Raw genomic sequence first — 25,578 nt, 5'->3', positions numbered from 1 at the left:
GATACTAAAAATTATCATTTTTAAACACATAGAAAGGAAAAAATATTATCCACTTTATTTCCCCCCTCATCTCAGAACACGATTAAGGAAAATTACAATTGCATTGTTGTCTTACATACCTATATAAACTAAGCCATCCAGGAGAAATTTAAAACAATATTTATCTACTTATTTATTATTGAAGACTATAGATTTGGTGAGTTTGTAGCAGCAAGTTATTAATGATGCATAAAGTACTGCATCAACAGTTAAAAGAGAATAAAGCCAATACTTTGCAATTTTAAAATCATGTTATTATTTATTGTAGGTTTAGAAAAGCTAAAACCAGTAGAGCCCAAGAAACATGGAACGATATACTTGAAAGAGAAAATAAAAGGAAAAAATGCAATTTTTCTTTTCTATAGATTTTTTTTGGCCTTTTTTCATTATTCCCTTGAGTCCTTTTATGTATGTGCCATCTATAAAGACATATGGCTGTAATATGAGTGTTCACAGACCTGTGTCTGCTCAGTGGAATGGTTTATGTTATGGTGCATTTTTCCACAAAAAATAGCTATGGGTGTCATCTTTTCTCATGTAGATGATAGTTTCCTAAGCCCCATTTTTCCAGTTGATCCATAATAGTTCCTACAATGCTACTTTCTTCCATGATGCCTAAATGACCAGTGATTATTGCTCATGCCATACAGAAAGTCAGTTAATGTATGCAGCTGAACCAAACCATGCAGAAAGATGTCAAGTGAAACAAAAAAAAAAAAAAAAAAAAAAAAAAACCTTCTTCTGGCTTGGATGACAATAAAGTTCTCTGAGAGAAGTGCTTTGGAGAGATTTTGTTTCAGAGTGAGCACCCTGTCACAGGGTCAATGCTTATAGCTTGCCAATACACGGACTTTATTTCCATTAGCAACACTATAGACCCTTAATAACCCGCCTACCCGAAAAAAAAAAAAAAAAAAGAAGAAAAACGTCCTTATGATAGGAATAAGTCAAAGAATCTAAGAAATAGTTGTTTAAAGAATGTTCTGATACTCAGCTTCAGATAAGTAATGCTCATGGCAACTTCAGAAGTACATTTCCGTGCTATTCATTGCACACATGCTCTGTTCTTGAGGCTCCCACCATGTGCCTAGTCACATATTACAGAAGCATTAAGGTATATAAATTTGCATTATCTGCCAGCTAGAGGAGAAAGGGATTCCTTCTATACCATTTGCTTTAAGGCAAGTGACAGCTTTCTGAGGGCAATTTCCCACCCTCATGGAGAGAGTCCTTCATCAGCAGTCACACTGGTTTGAGGAGTCTTCTTGAACCACTGATTACAATACGCGGGAGTCTTAAGAAAGAGCAAAATGATCCTGTGTCTCTTCTGTAAATGTCATCCCACTAAGGCCCACAAACAAAGAGAGGGAGGAGAATAGTTCTCACAATGGGACATTTCTGTAATATTCAATATGCACAAACAAACGTCCAACATGAACTTCTGGTCACAGAAGAGAGTAGCAGGGGACTTCTAAGAGTCTCTGGAGAACGAGAAATTATCTCACTCTTCCCTTCTTCTTGATGTCATGGTATCTTATTTGCTAATTTAGAAACATATCATTTCTGCTTGCATGGGATATGAGAAGGGAGTATTTTGTTGTTTTCTAGACAGATGATTTTCATGGTTTTGGAGAAAGCTTTCACAACTTTTAAGTATCCTGTATTCAGAGTAAGTCTGTTTTCAAGAGCTGCAGTTATTGCTCAACCTTTAGGATTAAAGTAGGACTAATTTACATGGCTTTGTTGTAAGAGAAATATACCACTGGAACTGAAATGGAAGTTTTCTTTCCTGGGATGGTCACAGAAGATCAGTGTTCTTGGTGTTCCTTCCCCCACCTCCATTCTTTGTGGTCTACAGTCTGGAGAAGAGTTGTGGTCATGCCTGCTTTGTCACTGACGAGCAAGTGGCAGTGACACTAGTTAAGGAAATAGTTTAATATGTGATCTTGTGAAACTGGATTTGGCAGGGGTTTAAAAGGCATCTGTTAAAGTAAGTGGAGAATAGGGCTGCCACTTTCAATCTTTAGTAGACGGCACACAAATTTTATCCCTGTAGTAAACCTGTCTGTAGAACCACATGGATTGTCTTGGAAAGAACTAGGAGGAGTGATCTGAAACAACTCTAGGAGTAAGCTAATAGTCCTGGTCAAATTCTTCCCCTAGGCTCTTTCTCTTCAGTGGGCTTGTTATCCATTATTAGTTTTAGGAGTATCGTAAATGTTGGCAGTGCAGTCTAATTTAACATTACAAATGTGTTGCCTTTCTTCTGTGCCTAAAAAATGAAGTTTTTTCAAGCCAAGAGTTTCCACATGGATCTTTTGCAAGTTCTGCCAGTGCACAATTCTTTTGGGATTCAAGCTTAATTCTTTGTTGATGTTATAGTATGCAGGTATTGACACTTATATTATGTATTGCATGTGTATTTTGTGGTGATGTTCTGGAAGATAGTCAAGTTCAGAGGTGAGAAAGCATAGAACACAGATTTTTAAAATTGAGGCTACATTTTCAAGACCTTTTACATATGAATAGTGGTTGAAAATATGAGATTATCTTTTGGTTGAGTAAGTCATATTCAGAAGGCACTGAAATTCATCTGTCTGCATAAGCAAAAAATAGCCTCCATTATGTTCTCCACTTTTTTTTTCATGCTACATGTTTTGGTTATTAACACAGAATAAAATAGTTTGACAGAGAAACACATTGAAAGATAAAAGAACTTTAGTTGATAATTTAATGCATATTTTTCAAAATTACCTCTTTTAGTGAAGAATAGCATATGAGTCATACAAGTTTGTGTATGTTAAATATGCATATATAAGAAGAGATGCATACACATTAGGTGTGACTATTAGGTCAACACTAAACTAACTGTAGACATCAAAAAGAAATGTGACACGACTTCCAACCTGTGAGGTATACTGTTCAGCTTCTGTACAGGATGTATGTTTTCTTTAGGAGATCATTACTTTCACTAGAAATTTGTGTTCTAGATTGCATCCATGCAGTTGAAGTTAGATGAATATATCATTTTAAATACAGGTCTAGTTGCAAAAAGATAATTTCTGGGCAAACAAATCTCTGGAGGAGACAGAGTTTGATCTAATTTTCTACACTGGAAATTCAGATATACCTGTTACAGGTCAGTAATATAGAAGTTCTAAGTAATAATAATACAGAAGTTACAAGTAAATATATAAATAATACAGAAGTTATTAGTAAACTTATAACTAAGATAACCGAGCTATCCCGATGAAATAGCAAAACTAATGAGGATTGGTGAAATAGACTGGATTGTTGAGCTTGTCACCATCAGCTTCCTCTATGAAAATTAAGTGAGAGGCACTTTTTGGGCATGATTCATCTCCCCATAAATATTTTGGCATGATTCATATTCCCCTAAACATCTAAAATAGGTCAGATGAATCATTCCTTAAACATCCCCATAACTTTCTACTGTTCAAAAAAAGAGAACATGGCATTTAGCTGAGGTGGTAGTTGAGATGAATCATCACCATGTATACTTGTGTGATAGGTATGATAAACTCATGTGATCTTTCGCTGCCTTCTTCCTTGTGGATTTTGGATTTGGCATTGGCATTGTTTAGTAAACATCACTGCTTTCATCAGTATTGGCATGCATACGTTCAAGATTATATATGAACTGAACAGCATAAATTGGAAGGCTCCATAGTGAGCCTTAGACTTTGTATTGCATAGGTAATATGTGTATTAATAGCTGACATCACAATATGCATTAGGAGTATAATGATATAAATCAGATCCTCATGCAGAGTCATCAAAAAAATGTAGAAAAGGGTCAAATGTTCTCACATGTCCTACCAGATTCCACTGGAAATAGTTAATTCTACTGAAGCCCAGCTACCACCAACACTGATCAGACTGTTAACAGAAAAAGGACCTCTTTGCGCAGCCATGGAGCAGATGTAAAGGATCTTCACTTCACAATTGTTTTCCACAGTGTTTTCACTGATTGGTTTGTTTTGTCACCATACAGATTCTGTAGTGCTCTAGGAGTTGTCTTTGGATGTGTAGAGTTAGCAAAAGACTCACATTTTATTTTTTTTATTATTTATTATTTATTTTTTTTAATTTTTACTGACTTTTTTTTTTAACAGGAAAGGGGGAAACTAGAGCATTTTAGACTTCTTAGCTTCACTTCAGTTATTAGGAGTAAAAAGCCGAAATATTTTGAAGGCAAATACAAGAACATATCAAGTTGATAAGTAACAATGAAGCTGTATTTAGTGGGGACAAGTTGGGTCAAGTTAATCTAATTTCCCTGTATGGAAATGGAACTAGAACCAAAATATGGGTATGTGAGAAACAGCGCTATTAAGTCATTTGTCTTTCCTAAGTCTTTTTATGTTATTAAACATGCCATTCTCATAAGTAAGTCAGGAATTATCTTGATTAAATTACCACAAAACAGATGGCAAACTTGTTGAAAACCTGCATTTGATTGGTTAGCAAGTGTTCACAGTCAGGATAGAAAGTCACTTCAGTTGTGGTTCTTGGGCAAGTACAGCCACTTGTTTCACTACTGTGTTGAATGGTGAAATAATCACTGTGCTCCCAGCAATTGAGGGAATGCAATAAGAGCTCATCCACAGGCTGGAAAATAGAGCTAGAAATCAAAATACGTAAAAATTTGACAGGGACATATGCAGATTCTGCATTTAGGTAGAAATAAGATGAGTTGAAGATTGAAGGAGGACTGGCTTAGCAGTTGCTCTGATGTAGATGTAGATGTAGAGGTAAACGTGAGTTAGAGAAGTGACGCTATTCCAAAATAGGTTAACAAAACATTTTTGAAGTACCTAGGAACTCCTAAACATATAGATTGTTCACTTAAGCACTTAATTTGGGCAATTTAGACTTGCCCTTGCAAGTCTTTAGTAATAAGTTCGACTACATAGGGGTAGAATTGACCCCCTTTATGACTGAAAGAAGTGGGACTGGTCATTTTAATAAAAAGAAGAGAAAAGAAATTTAAACAGTTTTCAGGAGGAAGATTAATCACCTAGTTTCTCTGAACTAATCACCCTTTTTGTCTGTATAAAGAGAAGAGAAAAGCAGCATGATTCATCTTATTTCCATGTGGACACTTAAACTAGGTCAGATGAATCATGCCATCATCCTCTATACTGATTTAGCTGAGATGTAGACTCATCTGCTTTGGAGATGCATTTGGTCTTTGGAGATGTCTCCACAATCAGGTGGAGAGGATCTAATCTGAAATGTCTAAAAGGAGGAGGAAGCAAATAATTTGTTCTCATTGTTGACAACAAATCAGAGTATGGTGAGGCATTGGAATGATTTTCTTGGAGGCTGTGGCCTCTCTGTTACTGTGCATTTTTTGGGAATAAGTTAGATGTTTATGTTAAAATATGAGATTGTAAATCTAGTCGAACCTGCTCTGGTTTCAAAGGGTGCATTAGAGGACATCTCAAGTTCCTCTTGGCCTTGCACTTCTGTGTGGTTTAATTATTTAGCGAGAGATATTCCAATCCCACATGAAGTGGGATACACAGCTGTAAAGGGCATGGGGAGGTAACCATCCAGTTTTGAGTCGTGCAAGAGATGTGTACCCTTTGTGACATTACATGATGGGGCTGATCGCATGATGGAGTGAAACTCACAGTGGGGTTGCAGTTTGGAAGAGACACGTTTCCAGTAGCTATTGTATCCAGCTCCTTCCCGGAAAGCATTACATGCCTTGGGAATCTATGAGTTGGCAGTGCTGCTGCAGGAGGTGCAAAAAAGGGCTTAGCAGAGCTATATAGTAAAAGTGGATAATGTACTGCTTATACTCATGATCTCTCTGAAAGTTAAAAAAAATATAGCATTTAAGAAGGCAAATTATCTTTTGTATTTATTTGGAAAGAATTTGGTGAAAGTTAAAGTGCATTAAGATACAAAGCTTAAAGGAATAATTTCCTGAAGCCATATTTATGTAATTATTCATACTGTAGCAAACTTAATTGATTTACATTTAAATCTAACATCTATTGTTCTTTGGTCCATTGAGTTAGCTCTAACTAAACATTAATAGTCATTAAAAAGCATCTTGCCAAACAAAATCAGAAAATAATGTGAGATAATCTGAAAAAAAAATGGAAAGCTGTTAACAGGTTTTCAAAAGTTTTCATAGAGTAGACTGCATCTTGAGAACATACATGGACTTTGTAAAGAAGTCCAGACTGTATAAAGAAATCCAGGTTTTGGCTTCTTGTTCATTTGTACCATGAGGCCAGAGAGCTGGGCTGAAAAATCAGATGGGATTTCCCCTTAGCCAGGGCCAATTTTCCTGATACAAGCTACAAGTGCAATATCTGCCTGAGAAAGTGTAGGAAGAAACATCCCTCTGCCAGGTAAGGGTTTTGTTGGTTGGTTTTTTTTAGTTTGTGTGTGTGTGTGTGTTTGTGGGATATTGTTTGTTTGTTTTTCTGCAGATATGCTCAGTGGGGGTATAGTCAGTACATGGGAACCTTACAACAAACAGTATGTGATGGGTTTTTACCCTTTTCATAGTAAAAGCCATTCTGATAAAACAGCTTGAACATCTTGGAGTGTATCCAGAAGTTTCACCTCAAGAGCTTCTGTTGCAGGCTTGAATAACTGCACAAAAACCTCTAAGAGTGTTAGTGGGGAGCAAGAAGAATGCAAGCAAAGGGGATTAATCTGTTTTTGTCCTTCAGCTGTGTCTGCGTTCAAAAGTGTGTGTGAATTGGAAGTAGAGCTAAAGGCAAGTGCCAAAGCTGCTAGCAACAGTGGATCATTGGGTAAGAAAGAGTGAATCAAAATAGAGTGGACTATTCCAATCCGTGCCAATTTGATGATATCAAATTGTTGTCATCAAAAGCAGTTACAGAGAACGTTCTATACAACTGCCGTAGAGAAGTCCTTCTAGAAACAATTTCTTAAGACTTCCCTAGTGTTGAAATATCTTCTGAATTTCACTCAAATTTGATAAGTTTATATAGTAAAACTGTATTTCTTTTGCTAACCAGTTTAGAGAACTAGATTTTTATGTTGTTGTTGACAGGTGCTATTTTCCTTTTGTAGTTGGGAAAGAGCATATTTGCCTGCCTGTTTATCCATCTCCTGAGAGTTTCTGTCTTGTTGAGTTAGAAATGGTACATTTATTAACCTGTCTGAAACTTCAAATTACATACTTTAAATTCATTCCTGTTTACAGCATTCTGCAAAGCAGGTACTGAAATATATGGCATAAACTAAAAAGCTTATGCATCACCTACTTTAAGCAGAATTTTGCACTTCACTAATCACTAATCATCTAACCTAATAGTGATTAGATCAGTAGTCACTCATATACCAGAGCTGTGCAGAGGGACGTGCAGTTTTTCTTCTTGATATCCAAGAGTTATAGAGGAACATAGAGCTAACTTCAACATAATACAGACCCAGTCATGCACTTAGTTGTTCCTGAATCTTCTATGGAAAACATGGGTGTTTGTTTAAGAAATGCAGCTTTAAAGGACATTTTTTTCCTCTCTTTTTCTCCCAATAAAATTGAAGTGAAGCAATGTAAAGTGAAAGGTAACAAATGCATCTCATCAGTTACCAAACTCCTTGGAGACTCTTTGAAAGCTATGACATGTAGTCATATTTTAAATAAACAGACTCCTCAGATTTCTTTGACTGACTGGTGTGACGATATTTAGCGTGGAGTTACTCAGACTATCAGATGCAGGAATTTACCAAACCTCAACTAACACTTAGAAGAAAGCTGTCAGATTAAATATTCAGTGATACAAAATGAATATATTATTTGACGTGCAAGAAGTGTTGCTCTGTAGCGTTGCATCTGCTGGAACCTGATTGTTATTTCACTTTAGCCTGTATCAGTCAAAAACCAGCTCACTGAAGCTGAGGGAATATTGCCAGCATAAGCCTGGGGTAAGTGGAAAAAAAAAACAAAACAAAAAACAACCCAAAAAATCAAGTTCTAAGCTTTCAGATATAAAGACGAAAACTTCATCTGATGACAGTAATCATCATAGCTTTCTGGAAGTCTTCCTGAGGTTGTTCTTTCTCTTCATGTGTATTTCCTCTGTGATTACCTGATAATCACTTTTTATAAAGCTAGCATGTAAAGCCATGATGCTTAGGCAACCCTCTGGCAACCGAGTATATACTTTATTTCATTTTTTTCATTTCATTCATTATTTTTATATACTTTATTTCATTCTAAGAAACACATGTTCCCAGCTGTGCAGAAGGAAAGAGGATTTGCATAAATATATTAGAAGTTTGTCATTTATCTGCCACTAAGACCACTTTGTAGAAGTATGATCATCTTAGCTTTTTATTCATATAAATTACAGTATTGCTTTATGTTTGATGACACTTTCTCCTACTACCTGTTACTTACAAAAATCTAGGGATTCACCCTGACTAAATGCAGATCTTTATATCTGAGTGATTTGTTCTAACATCCCTTTGTAGTCAAGGGAAAGGAACAAGCGCTTCCAGAGAGCAGTTTATCTCAACCACAAGTAGTAATCTAAAGTCAAATAGATTAATCATGCCTTAGAAGTGCTTGTGACTTTTAGGGAGCTTCAGGTGACTAGCTCACATGTGTGTTTGGATTTATGTGAGATGAATTTTACTCTTCTAATCAATTGATTTTCTGGTCCTCCTATGTCAATATCACCCTGATATAAATTCTAAATTTCCCTTTTCAAAAAATAGCCTTTTCATACACCTGAGGTGACTTGCCTTCCTTATTTATTATGGCAAATGTGTAAAAATGCATATCATAAATCATTATCAATTTAATGTCCTTTTGCAAACCATGCACAACATTTTAGGTCAAGAGATTTTCAAACAACTTCATTATATGATGCCAGTTTTAAAGCTGTCATCCCCTGGAGTGTTCTGCTTGCAACATTGAACATATTTCATTCCACACTAGTAAGCAATATATTCAGAATTTAGAAATATTTTCCTCCAACCAGAAAGCATTGCCTGTGAAATGCACAAAATAATGCAAAATCAGAGAGAAGGTAAACAGAATCCAAGAGGAAAAAGATGTTTTGGTAGAGCTCTATTTATTGCTAGATATTTCTTCTCCTGGCACCATACAAAACAATCTGCTCTTGTTGGTTCCAGAATGGCAAGATGAATGGCCCATAATTATCACAATTAAAAGGGTAACAACAGACTGAAAGGAAAAAAAAGAGAAAAGAAAAATAATTTGGGAAGAAAAGTAGAATCAGTGGTTATGACTAGATAAAATAATAACCATATGATATTCATGCATGTCATTATCATTCATTCATTCATTCATTTATATGACAGTCATTCAATATTAAAATATAATCTATCAAGTATGATTACCTTTCAATTAAAACTTAGGAGTATGTTAAAATAACATATTCTAAGGCTAGATATTTTAAACCCAACAGTAGCAAGGTTCACTGAAAAGTTTAAAAAGAATTTTCTGAACTGTTTATGATTAATTTTATTAAGTTATAAAAATGAAGCTCCAGGGAACTGGAAAAAAAGATAACTTTATTCCAGCATTTTATAAAAAACAAAGACTTGGAGATTATAGTGTCAGATCAGCTGAGCATGAGTCCTGTTGCAGTGCTGGGACTGTTCGTGTACATATAAATAGGAAGATGGAAAAAGAAAAGAAAAAAAAACACCCTGGATTTGTTGATTCAGAAAGCAAATTCTTCATGGCAAAATAGTCAGTATCAGGATTGTTAAGAAAAGATTAACACTGAGTGATGATATTAAGCAAATTTTAAAATGAGAATGAGAAGTACAATTATCAATTCAAACTAGTGAAAAGATGAAGTACAATCATGAGTGAATTCATCTCACCTGGCTTTGGGATGTGTTTTTCTTGATTCTTCAGCACACTAAATTTTCAAATAAAATGTATATAATTTTTAAAAAGAAACACTGGTTAAATTGGGAAGGAGTTTCTTATGAGTCCACACAATTTCATTATGGGTAAAAAGGAGAGACAGACTCCTGTCCCCCTTACATATGGGTCTGAGAGAATTTATTGTATCAATGATTAGTGTTTGAACAGCCTTTCAAAGTGCCACGGTTCTTCTTCGTGTAATCGTAGTGATGCTAATGCTCATAGCCCTGATTCTCTATGATTGCTAATTCCTATTAATATTCCAAATAAAACTGTCATACACCAACTTCCTAGTGTCTGTGCTTTTCTCTGGTGGTATGATCACATCTCCTGCATGTTGCTCAGATCAGCCCTCAGTCCTGAGCTCTCCACTGGGAGGAGTACGATGCTGCTGGTGGAGCTTTCTTCCATGATGGTCTTGGGACCTCTATGGGTTAATTAGGTTTGTTTCAATCCTGTTTTGTATTTGTTTTGATCCTGTATACTCTTACCTACCCTATGGGCTTAATTACACCGTGGTTGCTTAATTTTTTTTATTCCTCCATGTAACATTTTAAAGGGTGAGAGTTATGCAATTTCAGAAAGCTAAAAAAAATCCCCAAAACTCCACAACTTAAAAAAAAACGCAACAAAATTTACAATATAACTAAACCAAACTCAAAATTACAGGATATGCAAGAAATGCCTGTCATCTGAGTATCTGAGTAATTTGCCATTGAACACGAAACAACTAAGGCAATGGTCACCTGATTCTAATTCAAGTTTCTTAAATATTTTGTTTCAAATAGAGCTAAAATAAATTCAAGACCAGACAAGACGTGACAAATTCTGAAGTCTGTTATGAGTAGTTAATGGTTGTAAAGCCTGAGGTGTATCGCTAACACTTGGCAACACAAAGTTCCTTGGGTTACAGGTTTACTCTGTTCTACCTGTTTTCTTACTGACTTCAGTGGTGAATCTATAATCTATGAAATGGATTAATTTAAAATATGTGTTAATGAGGAGCAGTTTTAGCGAGTCTGAAGTATCTTCTTATAGCACTTATCCTTTTGATCTCTCTCCCATATAACCTTCACAGGCAATGCCCTAATGAGTTCATTCCTTATAATTCATTTATATGTCTTGAAGACTTTATTCTTCCAGCTCATTTTTCTGATATGATAAATGATTAGGGGATTTCACAGTGCAACTCGTACTGTGTATTACTTTGTAGTTAGGGCTAATTACACTGAATTTCCCACCTATACACATTTCCCTATTTGATATATTTTAAACAAAAATATTATGTATGCAATACTGGGTGGATTAATTAATTTTCTGTAATTATTCTTTTCCATGATCTTTGAGTGCTTTTTGTTTGCTAGGCTGCAAACTGTACTTGAGACTTTCCCCGTGACTCCAACAGGGCAATGTATGCAAGATACACTTGATTGAACTATAAATCTTTTATAGAGAGAGTTTGATGCTTCTGGATTATTTGCGCTGCCCATAAACAGGAGGAAAACACGTGAGATCACTGAACAGCAACTGGCAAGAGGCTCATACTTTCCCACAGGATTTTTTAAGTCGTAATAAATTCATAATATGATTAGGTTTTTCAGCTTTTGGTTGGATTTAGTTATCTGGATTCCTGTATATTATGGGCTGATACTTAAGGTAATCCAGACTCATCAGTTTTGGGTTCCCTCTGGACTGTGAAAGGTATTCCTGCTGAATACTATGTCCATAGTTCAAGGATGAATTTTAACCTGTCTGGTTATAATTTATTGAGTTCTATATCTTACCCTGACTAAGTGTGAATTAATTGATAATACGTAATGTAGGCTGGTGATTAATACTGAATTATAAGACTTCACAACTGTTGGCTCACTACTAATACTGGATTTTTAATTTATTACACTATCTTTGTGTTGAGTACTACAGATGTTTCAAAAGTTAATACTAAGAATTTAGATCATGCATCTTTTCACTCACAGCTTGTATAGAACATTTATCTGTATTAAGAAAATGCAGTTGCTTTTGTAACAACGTGATTCAATATAAATAGCTTTTAAATTAATTTTCTAAGATACCTGTAGGAGAAAGACACTTTGCCAAAACTAGTAAGGATGAGAATTGCAGGGCTGGTTTAAAATCCAATCCAAATTCTATTTCAGTCAGTGCATTATTTCCATTAAATTTGATTAATGTCCAGGAATTAAAAAAAACATTTCTTTTTTGTTCTTTTTATGAGTTGTTCTAGTAAACAAGGCATCTGTATACTTTTGTGTCCTTTTTAAAGCCAGTAATCCACTGGACTGATCACTACATTGTGGTGTCTTTATCATTTAGAACTACCTATGGCTCTCAGGAACAGAAAGATTAAAGAAAGTGAATGAAAGATTGCAAATCTCCTAAGGCCTGATAGTTATTTTACATCACTTTGTTATCACTTTGTTAAACACACTAAATACTATAAATACAAAAAACGTATATAAAGAATCTGATATGAAGAATCAGCTGAATAAATGAAATACATAAAAAACCCCACTGCTCATCTACATTTTTTTCCTAGCCTTGTGTTTTGTTCCTTCTTAGCAAAACCAGGAAAGGAGACACGACTGCTCTTTCAAAAAATTAATGCTTTAATATATTGACAGCCCCTATTTTTGACTTAGAAGTGTACAAATCAAAATTTTAAGTGTAGCCAAAGAAAAATAAAGTAGCTGTGTTATCCATGGTAATTGCTAGACATTATTCCCAGTACTGCTGCAGAAGGTAGCTGTAGGATATGGTACAGTGGTTACTACGAAGGTCTCGTAAGGGTGGAGATAACAGGCACTGAGCCTGCAGATTAAAAAATCATTTAATAACAATAAAAAGAGGTTGTCTGGCTCATCTTGGTTATATTTAAGGTGTCTTTTATATATATTGGATTTATACTCATTGAAAAGTCTTCATTTCTTTTATGTGACTGAATAATTAAGACTGATGGTGTTAGCCTGGGCCCAAAGACTTAAAAGGTAGAGAAGGACATTGTTAAATATCTGTGATGCGCTTACAGTATTGAACCAGCATAACTTGATTTGTCACTGAAGTCTCTGAAAGTGCTGGATATGACATAGATTGCCATCTTAAGGTGTTCACAGGGGCTGTTCAATATTGAAAGTGAACACAGGTTTGCTTTACTGTCTGTCATTCTTCGGGCTGTCTGAGAGCATAACAAATCCTGGAACAGCTTTGGCGGTTATGAAGTAGGAAACATGCCAGTAGAATAAACCAAATTAACAAATTTTGTGAGAAATCCTGAAATTTCAACTAAACAGCATGATGCAGAATCGTAAACACGAGTGGCTGGTATTATCATATGCTGTTTAGAAAAGCACAAATAGTCAATAAATCACGCAGTTGATTATTGTACTCATTCATCTGTGGGTTGCTGGGGCATAAGCAATGTAATTCAATCTTGAAAGTTTGTTATTGTTTAGACCACATTGTAAAATCTATTGATTATCCATGTGCAGCGTGATTTATTCTTTCATCTAATATTTGTGCTCTTGGTAATAGGATACTGCAGCCATGGATTGTAACAGACATTTTGGATCACATACTTTATGGTTTTCATCTAGGAAAAAGTAATAATAAAAAATTGAGAGGGGTCATAAAAGCCTTATTCATGTCATTCTAAAGAGATCATTATAACATCATTATTTGGCTAACATTACCTATGTTAGCAAATTTCATGTGAAGCATTAGATAAAATTTGTGTAAAAGACTGAATCTTACAAAAATAGCCACTTTCCTAGGAGACTTCAATTTTCTTCACGCTTTATTATTTTAAACGAAGAATCGATTTGACTTAAATTGACAAATTCTGGCTGCTCCAAACTTTTGTATGAAGGGTTCTTGAATTCTAGGTATCTAGAATTTAGTTCAGTCGTCTAGGCACAGCCAGCTAGAACCATTTTAAATGCAAAACATCCACACAGAGCCTGCAGTTGTGACACAGGAGCCGCAGGATACCTTCTTCTGCCCTTCTGAACTGGCAGATAAATGGCATCTAACACTGGAAATGGTACTAAACCCTCTTAGGCAACTAAATAAAGTCTCCACAGTAGAATTTTACTTTCTTTGCATTCCTTGTTCTCTCCAATAAAAATGAGACGTAATGTAAAGTAGGATATTTAGACCTGTAATTTAGCTGTCCTTGTATATGTGCCTTCCTGCGAGCGAGGTGTCCAAACTGCCTTTATAGCTGGCAGAGATCTCATCCTCGGCTCAGTCGCCTTAAACTGGGCATCTTGATTAATCTAATATGCCCTGTCTGGTGTGTTGTGTGTCATCTGCTGCTCCAGGACATGGCTCTCCCATACACATGCACTCCTACGAACACGGGGTGCAGGGGAGATGTCTCAGGTACCATCTGGGCTGAGGTGCTGAGGTTGAGAAAAGTAATGGAGCTGGTGGTGATGCGGGCAGCTACAGAGCTGGCAGTTCTGCGTGTCAGCTCCTGGGATAAACTGAAAAAGTTTTGCTGTATTGAATAGGTCTCCGCTGGTGGGAGCCTGGTTCCATGTAGAGTCGTGGCTTCAGGAGTCTGAATTTTGAAACAAATCAAACCCTTTCCTGAACCACTGTGATATTTGGCACCTATGAACGCTTATAGTGAAGTTCACTTTGTGCCACAGTAGTGAAAAAAGCGACAAACCAACAAATGGGATACATTGTCCTGTTCTTTACTGTGGAGTGCAAAAAAAAGAGAGAGAACAAAATCAGTCTTAAGATTGGTGTGAAATATGAAGCTAAGAGTTAAAAGATACCAGAGGAAATTACTCTGATTTATGAGGATCTATCTCATTTTTAGTGGAGAAAACAAAGAGTGAATAGAACATATAAGCAGATTTGTTTAATGTGTCTTGTCTGGGATCTTTTCACAAGGCATGCAATTTCAAATCCACTGAAGTCAGTGATAATAATTTCACTGACCTGAACAAGCTTTTTGTCAGAATATAAGACATTTATTCTTATGCGTAGATATATATTAAAGATATGATAGGCAGTCTTGCTTATTGTATTAAAATTATTCTGAGTGTTTTACTATTCCTTTCAGTCAGTGACTTAATGTCAGACTTCAGATTGCTTCTTTAATTGCCTGACATAGTTTGACACTGCTTCTGCCTATTTTTAACATTACTGTTTGGACAGTATTAACTATACTTCATTCTTTTCCTCACTTTATTTCTATAAAGTCCCAATAAAAAAAATAAATGTGAAAAAATCACAGAATCATAAAATCATAGAATGGTTAGAGTTAGAAGGGACCTTAAAGATCATCGAGTTCCAACCCCCTGCCATGGGCCGGGAAACCTTCCCCTAGCCCAGGTTGCTCAAAGCCCCATCCAGCCTGGCCTTGAACGCTTCCAGGGATGGGGCATCCACAACTTTCCTGGGCAACCTGTTCCAGTGTCTCACCACCCTCACAGTAAAGAATTTCTTTCTAGTATCTAATCTAATTCCCCCTCTTGGTTTAAAACCATTACCCTTTCTCCTATCGCTACGCTCCCTGATAAAGAGTCCCTCCCCATCTCTCCTGTAGGCCCCCTTCAGGTACCGGAAGGCTGTTATAAGGTCTCCCTGGAGCCTTCTCTTCTCCAGGCTGAACAAGCCTAGCTCTCTCAGCGTGTCTTCACAGGAGAGGTGCTGTAGCCCCTCTGATCATTTTTGTGGTCCTCCACTGGACCCATTCCAACAGGTCCATGTCCTTCCTGTGTTAAGGACTCCAGAGGTGGACACAGTACTCCAGGTGGGGTCTCACCAGAGCAGAGCAGAGGGGCAGAATCACTTCCCTGGACCTGCTGGCTGTGGTTCTTTTGATGCATGTTGGATACAGTTGGCTTTCTGGGCTGCCAGTGTGCACTGCCGGCTCATGTCGAGATTCTCATCCATGACCACTTCCAAGTCCTTCTCCTCAGGGCTGCTCTCCAGCCATTCTCCACCCAGCCTGTATTTTTGCCTGTGATTGCCGTGTCCCAAGTGCGGGACCTTGCACTTGGTTTGGTTGAATTTCATGAGGTTTGCACAGGCCCACCTCTCAAGCCTGTCCAGGTCCCTCTGGATGGCATCCCTTCCCTCCAGTGTGTCGACCACACCACACAGCTTGGTGTCATTGGCAAACTTGCTGACGATGCACTCTATCCCACTGTCCGTGTCACCGACAAAGCTGTTAAACAGCACTGGTCCACATACAGACTCCTGGGGAACACCATTTGTCACTGGCCACTTGGACGTTGAACCATTGACTGCAACCCTTTGAGTGCGGCCAGCCAGCCAGTTCCTTATCCACTGAGTTGTCCATCCATCAAATCTATGCCTTTCCAATTTAGAGACCAGGATGTCATGTGGGACAGTGTCAAATGCTTTGCATATGTCCAGGTAGATGGCATCTGTTGCTCTGGCTATGTCTACCAACGCTGTGGCAATATCATAAAAGGCCACCAAATTTGTCAAGCGTGATTTACCCTTGGTGAAACTATGTTGGCTGTAAATACATAGCACGAATATTTGAAAAGCTTGAATGAATAAAAGAAAGTTACTGAGTCACAGCCATTCAGTGGCTAATACTTGTAATGTGTTTCTAAGTATTTTTTTTCTCAACTCTGAGGTAAGTTTCCTTTTGATGTAGGTATCTCTCCTTTGCCTGCCCTGTAGTGCAAGCTTCTTAGGCAGATCAAGGAAATACCTCAATGCAAACACTCTTTCTGTTTTGAAAACCAGCATTTTTCCTTACCTGCAAATCATAGATGAAGTCAGGAGAGAACATTTCTGCAGTATACTTTAAATTTTATTAAAAACTACTCAGTGTGTTTAAGGATTGCCACCTAACACATGAAATTAAATATAAGTTTAATCATTCAGGCTTCACTGGTTATGCAGATCTTGAGGCTTAGAGAGGGTGTATCCATCACCGTGCCCGATGAGAGCAATTCTGCACGTTCCATCACTTCCCTTGACCGTAGCGATAGCCAGACCAAGCAGCATTGTTTAAGAGCACGTCCTCATGTGTGTTTGGTACAGCTCCTTCCTTTGGAAGACAAGAAGACAAAACTGTTTGATCTTTTAAGAGTTAAGTTTTAGTGGAATGGAAGAGTTGTTTCAATTATTTAATGTTCCTTTTGCCCATCCATTTAGGATGGTAATAGGAATGGCTTGAAGTGGAGTGACTGAGAGCATTTAGCTTCCTATTGCACATTGCAGAATGAGTCGTGAGATGAGAGGGCTAATGTATTTATATAGGTAGACAGATACGTTAGGGCTTTGTTGTATTTTGTAACTTAACAACTCAGCTTAGAATTAATTTCCTTTTATATATATGTTTATTTTTTTTTAGACTGGGTTTCATACATCCTGCCAGGAAAACATGGATTATTAATTGTGTTGTAACATGACTTGTAAGGTGTTTGCCTATGTACAAAATGCAGTTGTGACTGTGGAGAAGTTTGTCTCTTCAGAAGTTCTAATGCAAAAATGCATTCTGGATAAATGTAAGATGTCCTTATGTAATTGTTTTTAAAACTTAAAAATAATGAACTTGTTTTTTATTACAGAAACCTTTGAAACGCTTATCAGACTGGCTGAGAATTACACGAGCACACTTTTCTGCAATGCGTATAGAAACATGGCTGCTGAGGCTACGGCACACGTCCAGGAGTTTTTCACAGATGTTGGACTCTTCATATTTGGCGCAGACGTTAGCACAGAGGAATTTGTCAACAGATTTTTTGACACCCTGTTCCCAGTAGTCTACAACCACGTAATTAACCCTGGCCTGACCGACATTTCACTGGAGTACGCGGAGTGCCTCCGAACGGCGCGAAGAGACATCAAGCCCTTTGGTAACGTTCCCAAAAAGGCCATAGGACAGATGGCAAGATCCCTGTTACCCAGCCGGACTTTCTTGCAGGCTCTGAATTTGGGGATTGAAGTGATCAACACAACGGATCACCTGCATTTCTCTAAAGACTGCAGCCGAGCTTTGCTGAGAATGCAGTACTGCCCCCATTGCCAAGGGCTGACTTTAAGCAAGCCCTGCATGGGCTACTGTCTCAACGTCATCCGAGGCTGCTTAGCTAACATGGCAGAAGTTGATCTTCACTGGCGGGGATACGTTCAGTCCATGGAGGAGCTCTCGAGCGCCATGAGTGGGACCAACGACATCGAGCACGTGCTTCTAAACTTTCACGCCCTTGTTAATGAGGCTCTCCTACAGGCTCGTATCAATGGACCACAATTATCTCAGCAGGTAAGAAGCTGTTTTTATCCCCCATGCTCGGTGAAAACATGACACTAAGAAAAGTAACACTGGGAGTTATACAACTTGTTTGGCCATTTTTATGGTGATAAACACATTTGTATCCAAGTGCAGCTTTATTCGACAGTGCATTTTTCCAGCACTGCCAGTTTTTATTTTAATCATGCACATGACCTGCTTATTTCCCATATTCTATTCACAAGTTTAACATCAAGCGGAGATTTAACATTTTGGCAGCATTTACAGCAAAGACTTTTCAAAGTGAAAAGAATTATTGTGTGGAATTTATCTGTTCCCATTTCTCATGAAAACACAGGTTTTTTCAAATTGTGCTGAGTGAAAATTTTTATTGCACAATCCAATGGAATCTTCTAGTCCTTCACCCTTTTTATTTAGAAGGTAACATTTTCAGTAGGTGCACTGAATAGGTCAAGGTTTAGCTTTACAACCGCACCTGTTAAGTTCTGCTGAATAACGGTGAACAATGGAATATGTCGTTAAGTTTGGAAGCTTAAAATATAATGAGAGGAAAGTAAATTGTCTGGTGAAAACTAATGTCACAAATATTCTATAAAAACAGAATTAAATAATAATCTGACACTTGCGTAAATGATAGTGTTAAACTTCAGCAATAGTAGTTGTTTGCAGTGTGGAAACTTGTTATACAACATACAGGCAGTAAGTTTTAGGAGCACAAAAATATTTCTCAAGAACAGACATAAATTGTTTAATTGATTCATTCTTATCTGATATGCACATAAAGATAAATTTAAACAATCCTTTTAGACACCAGTGGTCTGTCTTAAATAACCTATGACTTTGTGTGTATTATTTGCATGATTTCATAGGTTTCAGAGAAAGTAGCATAGTTCATTTGTAACATGAACTAAATCCTTCCTTACATATACTTAACAGAAAAAGCAAGTTATATGAGAGGTCTGTTAGCTGTGAATGTGTGAAGAATTTTAAGATACCATTAAGGAAAATACACATTATTTAGCCACACGTTAGAAAGAAAGTTAGTATATCTGTGAATTTATGAAGGTGATATAAGTAGCAAAATTTTAATTCTTCCTCTGTTACATTTAATCCGTGATACATTTTGTAATTATATTTTTCTCTGTGTTCTTACATGTAGACTTCACTGACTGACATATTCTGGTTTAAAGCTGGGTCAAATATCTTGATCTGGGGAGATGCCTTTGGTTTTACCCTCAGTCTATTAAAATGGGTTCTTCATCTTGCTTGTAGTCAGTGAGTACCAGGGAAATTGTCCATTTCTATGAATTTCCCTTTTTATCTGCTTTATACCAGTCAGCTACATTAGCCAGAATCTCCTGCTGCTGAACTACCTTGAAAAAAACTGTGATTTTTTTTCTTTTTAAAAGCTTTTTCAGTAACAGTTTGGCTCAAAGGTGGCTCACTAATGTCTAATTCCTAGTATGTTTCAAAGCTACAGTTACCTTTTGGGGATAGTCCCTGTTCTTCGTCAGATTTTGGGTGATCTTTTTTGCCTACAATTTTCAGGAAGACGCTACAATAATAAAGCAAAGGCTCAAGGGAAGGCCTTCTGTTTCCTGTTTTATCCTGGGTCATTTAGTTTGAAAAGTTTTAGACTTGGATTTTCAACAGTGGACTGGCATTGGCACAGTCTTAAAAGTCTCTCAGCACGCTCATGTTTTCAAAATGAAAGTTTTTACTCTCCAAAATAGTATATTTTACTCAGCTTTAGTAAAAAATCAAAGGGGTGAAGAGCTCTCCACCCAGTCTTTTGGCATAATGAAAATTTCGGATTGATCCAAAATAAAATGCTGTATTTTATTATTCCTGTAAACTCTATGGTTTCATCTCTTCCCTCATATGATGTAAGGAATGCTAAAATTTCTTCTGTAATAATATTTTGAGTCAATATGTTTGTTTCAAGTTGATCAAGTGTTAACTTCTGTTGTGTTAAGATCTTCTCATATAGAATAACTTCCATGCTTTAAAAACTAAATATTTCAGTTTTCATTCGATCTGTGTCATACCTCTGCATTTAAACATATCTTTCACTTAATCTCTATGTTGCAGTTGAGCAGTCCTTTCTCTCTTTTATCAATAATTTGGTCAAACGAAGACTGTGATGCATTGATCCCTTGAAACGTGGTGATCAAGCCAGTCAGTTCTGATTTGCTGACTATGGCTTGAGTATATTTCATATTTGCCCATACATTAGATACCTGGACCTAATTCTGACAGTTAATAAATACAGTCTTTCAGCTTTAAGGGGCAGAGGACATGAATTCTGTTGAAATTGGCTCATTAATATTTATTTATTTTATCTTCAGAGTGACTCATGAACTGTTTCAAATTTTGATAAGCAATTAATGCATCAGTGATTCTAACAGACACAGAAAAGATGATTATGAGCCAACAAATCATGGCTCTCTTCGGCACGCAGCAGTCTCTGCAGTTTTAAAAGTTAATTTCATCACAGTAAGTACTTTTATGAGTTTTAAAGAAGCAGAGGAAAAAAAAAAACTTTGAAAGTTTAGAAGTGTGATATATACATATGCAAATGTCAATATGAGAATCAACAGAGTTTCCTGCTTAGTGATATATGTATTTGTACAGCTCTTAATCTAATTGTGCATGTTTAAATAACTATATGTAAAGGATTTTTTTCTCACATGGATATCTATATTTAAATTGAATGTATATTCATACTTAAAGCTCTGTATGGTGTGGAAAGACCACTAATGTCTATATAACGTGGTTTCCTTTTTACAAAACTCTTTTTTTCCAGTAATTTACAACTTGTTCCCTTTCCTGCTTGGGTCGGCAGAGCAGTGCCACACCGTCTCCAGCTGGATTTTCTCTTTCCCTTTGTTCTTCCCTCGCATTCACACCTTTATTTCCTGCCTCCCACGGCTCTGCTGACTGACAAATAAGTGCAGCACCTGTTCATCATGTCTATACCTGGGCATTATTCTGTGCTGTCCTGCAGCATCTAGTGGAGATGTGTGGGTTGTGCAACTATTCACATATAAATGTTCATATATAGAGATATATATATGTATTGACACATGTTTAACGATAGTTCTGCTCTGTGTTCCTGAAGTCTATATATGTCCATTTATGCACTGTTTATACTCAGTGCATACTGGACCCTGTGCTTTTTAGCTGATGGGGAGTTGGAACACAGTTTTTTTTAGCAGACTACTGTGTGTATGCTCATGCAAATACAGCGTAGCAGAGGTTTAAGAGAGCCGCATCATACATAACGAGAACAGTATTCATTATTAAGATAATCTGAAAAAAAAAATGATGTTATGTAGTGTTAAGCATTGGATAATGGGTAAAAATGCTTATTGCTACAAAGGGCTTTGCAGCTTCGTTGTATGCTCTTCTGTGCTCAGCGTGAGTTGCCACATGCTGGTCTCTGCACTTGTGTATAGCTGGAGAAATCCTCATTGAGGGCAACTGTAGAGGCTAATGAATGCACAAGAGCTTTGTAACACATTTAAGCCTTATTTAAGGAAAAGTAAACAAACAAACAAACTAAAAACCTATGGAAACTTGTTTACAAGTTGTTATAAATTGCTTCATGTTACCTCCATTCTCTTATACCAGCTACTGAATGTCAATATTAAGACAGAAGGACAAAGAGAGATTTTAGGAAGACTTGCAAAGTTTTGGTGTGGATGGAGCCTACCATCCCCAGCACAAGAGTGTGTTTCTGTTCCCTTCGTACCTGGGTTTATGGCATGGCCCCATGCCGTGGAAGGGCAAGTTCTTGGGTCACTTACAGTGTGGAGCTTAAACCAGGCTCACCCTGGGTTGCCCAAGTCCTGCTCTGGCACTGTCCTCAGCTGCGTGTTTCCACCCCTTTCCCTGTGTGCACACCGCTTCTGAAGGTCAAGCTGGTTGAGGGACCTGTCAGCAAGAGAGAGTCTCTCTCAGCCATGGCTTTGTTTTGGTGTGTGAAGATTTGCACAGCAAATGGGTAACGCAGCAGCTGAGAGCTCCGTCAGAGGGGAACAAGCAGAGGACGTGAGAGGAGGTGAAATGGGTCTGAGAGAAGAGAAAAAGTCACAAGGCTTTATAATTACATCTTTCCTCCAAACTTCTCATGAAACTACTGGTCTTGAGTCCCAAAAGAGCAATGGTGTTTGGGATTAATATTGAATAAAAGAGATGAAAAGGAATATTGATTCATTGTTCATTGTGTATTCTGGGCACTGATGATTTGGGGATCCGGAGGAAAATGAAGTATGTGACCATGATATTAAAAGCTATATATGCATATAAAAATGTGGGAATCAGAAACACAACAGAAAAAATTAAAATCACATAGACAAATTCTGGCATTTCCTAATTTTGGCAGTGAGGAATTTGTGCTATAGGTTTGTTAAAATTCTTGTATGTATTTTTGTATGGGATGTAAGCCTACAAAAATTTGGAATGGGATTTTCAAAAGTCTTCACTGTGAGCTAACCCATGTGGACTTTCACCACATGAATTTTCCAAACAGTCGGAGATAATGAAAATGTCAAAATTCTGGAAATTCTCAGGTCATTTCTCTCATGTTAGTCTAATCCTGCAAGAGCATTTAAGTTATATGTCTTCTAAGAAATATGCATAATTATATTGTATGCAATGAGACTTTTTTCCTAGCTCTTTTTGTGATCTGTCATTAATACAAGGAAAAAAGCAACATCTTTCTTGTGTCATAGAATGCTAGCAGGAAGAAGTTAATAGACCATACTTAGAGCTTTATTTCCTTATTCACTTTTTTTGCTTGGAAGAACTAGCTATAAACACTTAAACAGTCAGAACTGCTGTAATACAGTGATACTTTAGATTTAATATTCCCATGAAGAGACATGGGAACATGAGACAAATAAATTTTAATATTAGAAAATGCATATTATAAACTTTGTACATAAACCAGGTCAAGAAAGATCTGAAATTCATCACTTGAAATTAAATTGTAGTTATCACAAAGAGCTGCACAAGCTTACCTGAAATGGACTTCTATATCTATTCTATATGCATATAAAAATAGACAGTATAGTGTTAACCAAAAGTAGTTACTGATGTGATAACAGTCAGAGAAATAATTATAGTATTTTTCTGTAAGGGAAATATTAGGCTGTACTTCCAAGCATTATTTGCAACGTTTACCCCCAATTTTACTTGAAAATCTTAAAAGTTATCTATCTAATAAAAAATTGGGAGAATAGAAGAATGGAATTAAAAATAAGCATTTCCATTAAAACTGAAAATTCAGGAAAATAGAGTAAAGGAGGAAAACAAGCAACATTTCCCCTAAAACAATTCCATCTGTCTAAATAGCAATGTCATATGAATGTCTTCTAATGTTATTTTCACGTGTTTCAGTGCACCCAGCAGTACATACACAGAAGGGACATACATTTATTATCAAATTTAGTGATTATCTTACCAATAACTTATCGTATTTTCCCTCATTTAGTGAATGAAGCTTTCATCATTCTTTGGTTCTGTGGACTATGAATGCTGCATGCCATTTAGCTAAATGGTTAAGGGCTTTAACCTTTATTTTGCTTCTTTAGATTTTGTTTTCTTGCTTCATAGTCTTAACATCATTCTCATGACACCTACTTCTGGATTTTGAAAGTTTTTAAAAGGAAATAATGTCAAATGAAATAAGGAATATGCCATTTAGAAGTGATGCACTAAAGATTTTTTTTTATTATTTATAAATAAATACTAAAACAATATTTTACAAATGGGGAGGTTCAGACTTGATACTAGAAAAGATTTCTTTACTGAGAGGGTGGTCAAACACTGGGACAGGCTTCTTAGAGAGGTAGTCAATGCCCCAAGCCTGTCAGTGTTGAAGAGACTTTTGGATAATGCCCTTAACATGCCTTAATCTTTGCTCATCCCTAAAATGGTCAGGCAGTTGGACTACATGATTGTAACATGTCCCTTCTAACTGACCTATTCTATTCTATTCTATTCTATTCTATTCTATTCTATTCTATTCTATTCTATTCTGCTTTTATGAAATGATATAGACTGAAAATCAAAACCATGGTTGACAAGAAACAAAAGCTCTACACATAAGAAGAATTAATTATGTGAAAACATAGTTTCACAGCCTAATTTACTGTATATATATAGTAAAACTGGCAATTGTTACAGAATAAGCTAATCGCTCCTTATTTTACAAATTAAGTAGATTACACAGCATAGTATAATTTATGAATGCTTTGGTTTATTATCCATATTGTTGATATTTAAACTGCACAGTAAATTTATCTACTGCAAACGCTCTAGGCACACTTACCTGATGGGAAATAAGTAATTTTAGACAAATTCCAGATATCTCACTGCATTTGTCAGTGATTTATCCGCTGCTGTGTAGACAACTTTTCCCCAGCATTTCCACAATGCAGAAACACGCAGACGGTGTCATTCTGAGGGATTACTCCAGTGCTGCAGCAAAAAAAAAGCAGCTTGAGGGCAGGAACAGCTTTCTGCATTCAAATCCCAGACTTCCCCCTCTTCCATGCTTCTGCACACCCTCCTGCTCCTTCCTCGCGGTGGCTACAATTACCTTGGAGGATCTGCTCTCTCCCTTCCTAAGAGGTCCCCGTGCAACACAAGGCTCCAGGTGTGCTTGGCCTGGGCAGAAAAGAGAATCATGGTCAGGGCTGGATGCGTGGTTCTGTGCCTTAGGGGTGGCCCCAGCATGGAGAGCTGACCCAGCTCAGATAGCTCCTAGCAATTGGTCCTGTTGCCACCAGCAGCCAGGGAGGCAGCGGGGAGACAGGATGATTAACAATGCCCTGACTGCTGCCATCAAACAGCCAAACTACTTTGTGTCCTTATAAATACACATGTGTGCCCATGCAGTGTGTATGGTTGTTTACTGGCTTGCATTTTCTCACTGGAAAAGGAAAAAAAGGAAAACTTAACTCTGAAGAAGGATTATCTCTAAAATAAGACGCAGAGGGAGGGGGAGAAAAGGAATGTGAGTAAGGGTGAGGAAAGTGAATTGGGGTTCTGTGTGAGTTATGCAGGTCCCTCACACTCTGTTGACCCTCTTTCCAGGCTTAGGTTACAACCATGGCACAGGAGCCAGGGCACTGCCATGTTTCAGTGTCAACAACATCCCATAGCTTACTAAGAATGTCCAGCACTGGAGTCCTCAACACAGGAAGGACATGAAACTGTTGGAACAGGTGCAGTGGAGGGCCACGAAGATGATCAGAGGGATGGAGCACCTCTCCTATGAAGACAGGCTGAGAGAGTTGGGACTGTTCAGCCTGAAGAAGAGAAGGCTCCAGGGAGACCTTAT

At 37.1% G+C, this 25,578-nt stretch overlaps 1 protein-coding gene across 13 annotated transcripts in view; it reads left to right on the top strand.

Annotated features, from left to right (window-relative positions):
* GPC5 (glypican 5) overlaps nucleotides 1-25,578 on the top strand; it is a 730,043-nt gene that overhangs the window by 101,362 nt on the left and 603,103 nt on the right. For all 13 annotated transcript variants that reach the window (XR_001413541.1, XR_001413540.1, XR_001413542.1 and 10 more), the window contains exon 3: nucleotides 17,545-18,239. Coding sequence is in view for 10 of the 13 variants with exons in the window: in XM_014955522.1 (XP_014811008.1) it covers nucleotides 17,545-18,239 (695 nt within the window). In the remaining 3 variants the exon portion in view is untranslated. The remainder of the gene's footprint in view (nucleotides 1-17,544; nucleotides 18,240-25,578) is intronic.

The sequence above is a fragment of the Calidris pugnax genome, unplaced genomic scaffold (genome assembly GCF_001431845.1).
Source record: "Calidris pugnax isolate Ruff unplaced genomic scaffold, ASM143184v1 scaffold153, whole genome shotgun sequence".
Classification (NCBI taxonomy): Eukaryota; Metazoa; Chordata; class Aves; order Charadriiformes; family Scolopacidae; genus Calidris; species Calidris pugnax.
The sequence above is the reverse complement of the archived record's forward strand: the minus strand, read 5'-3'. Positions and strand labels throughout refer to the sequence as shown.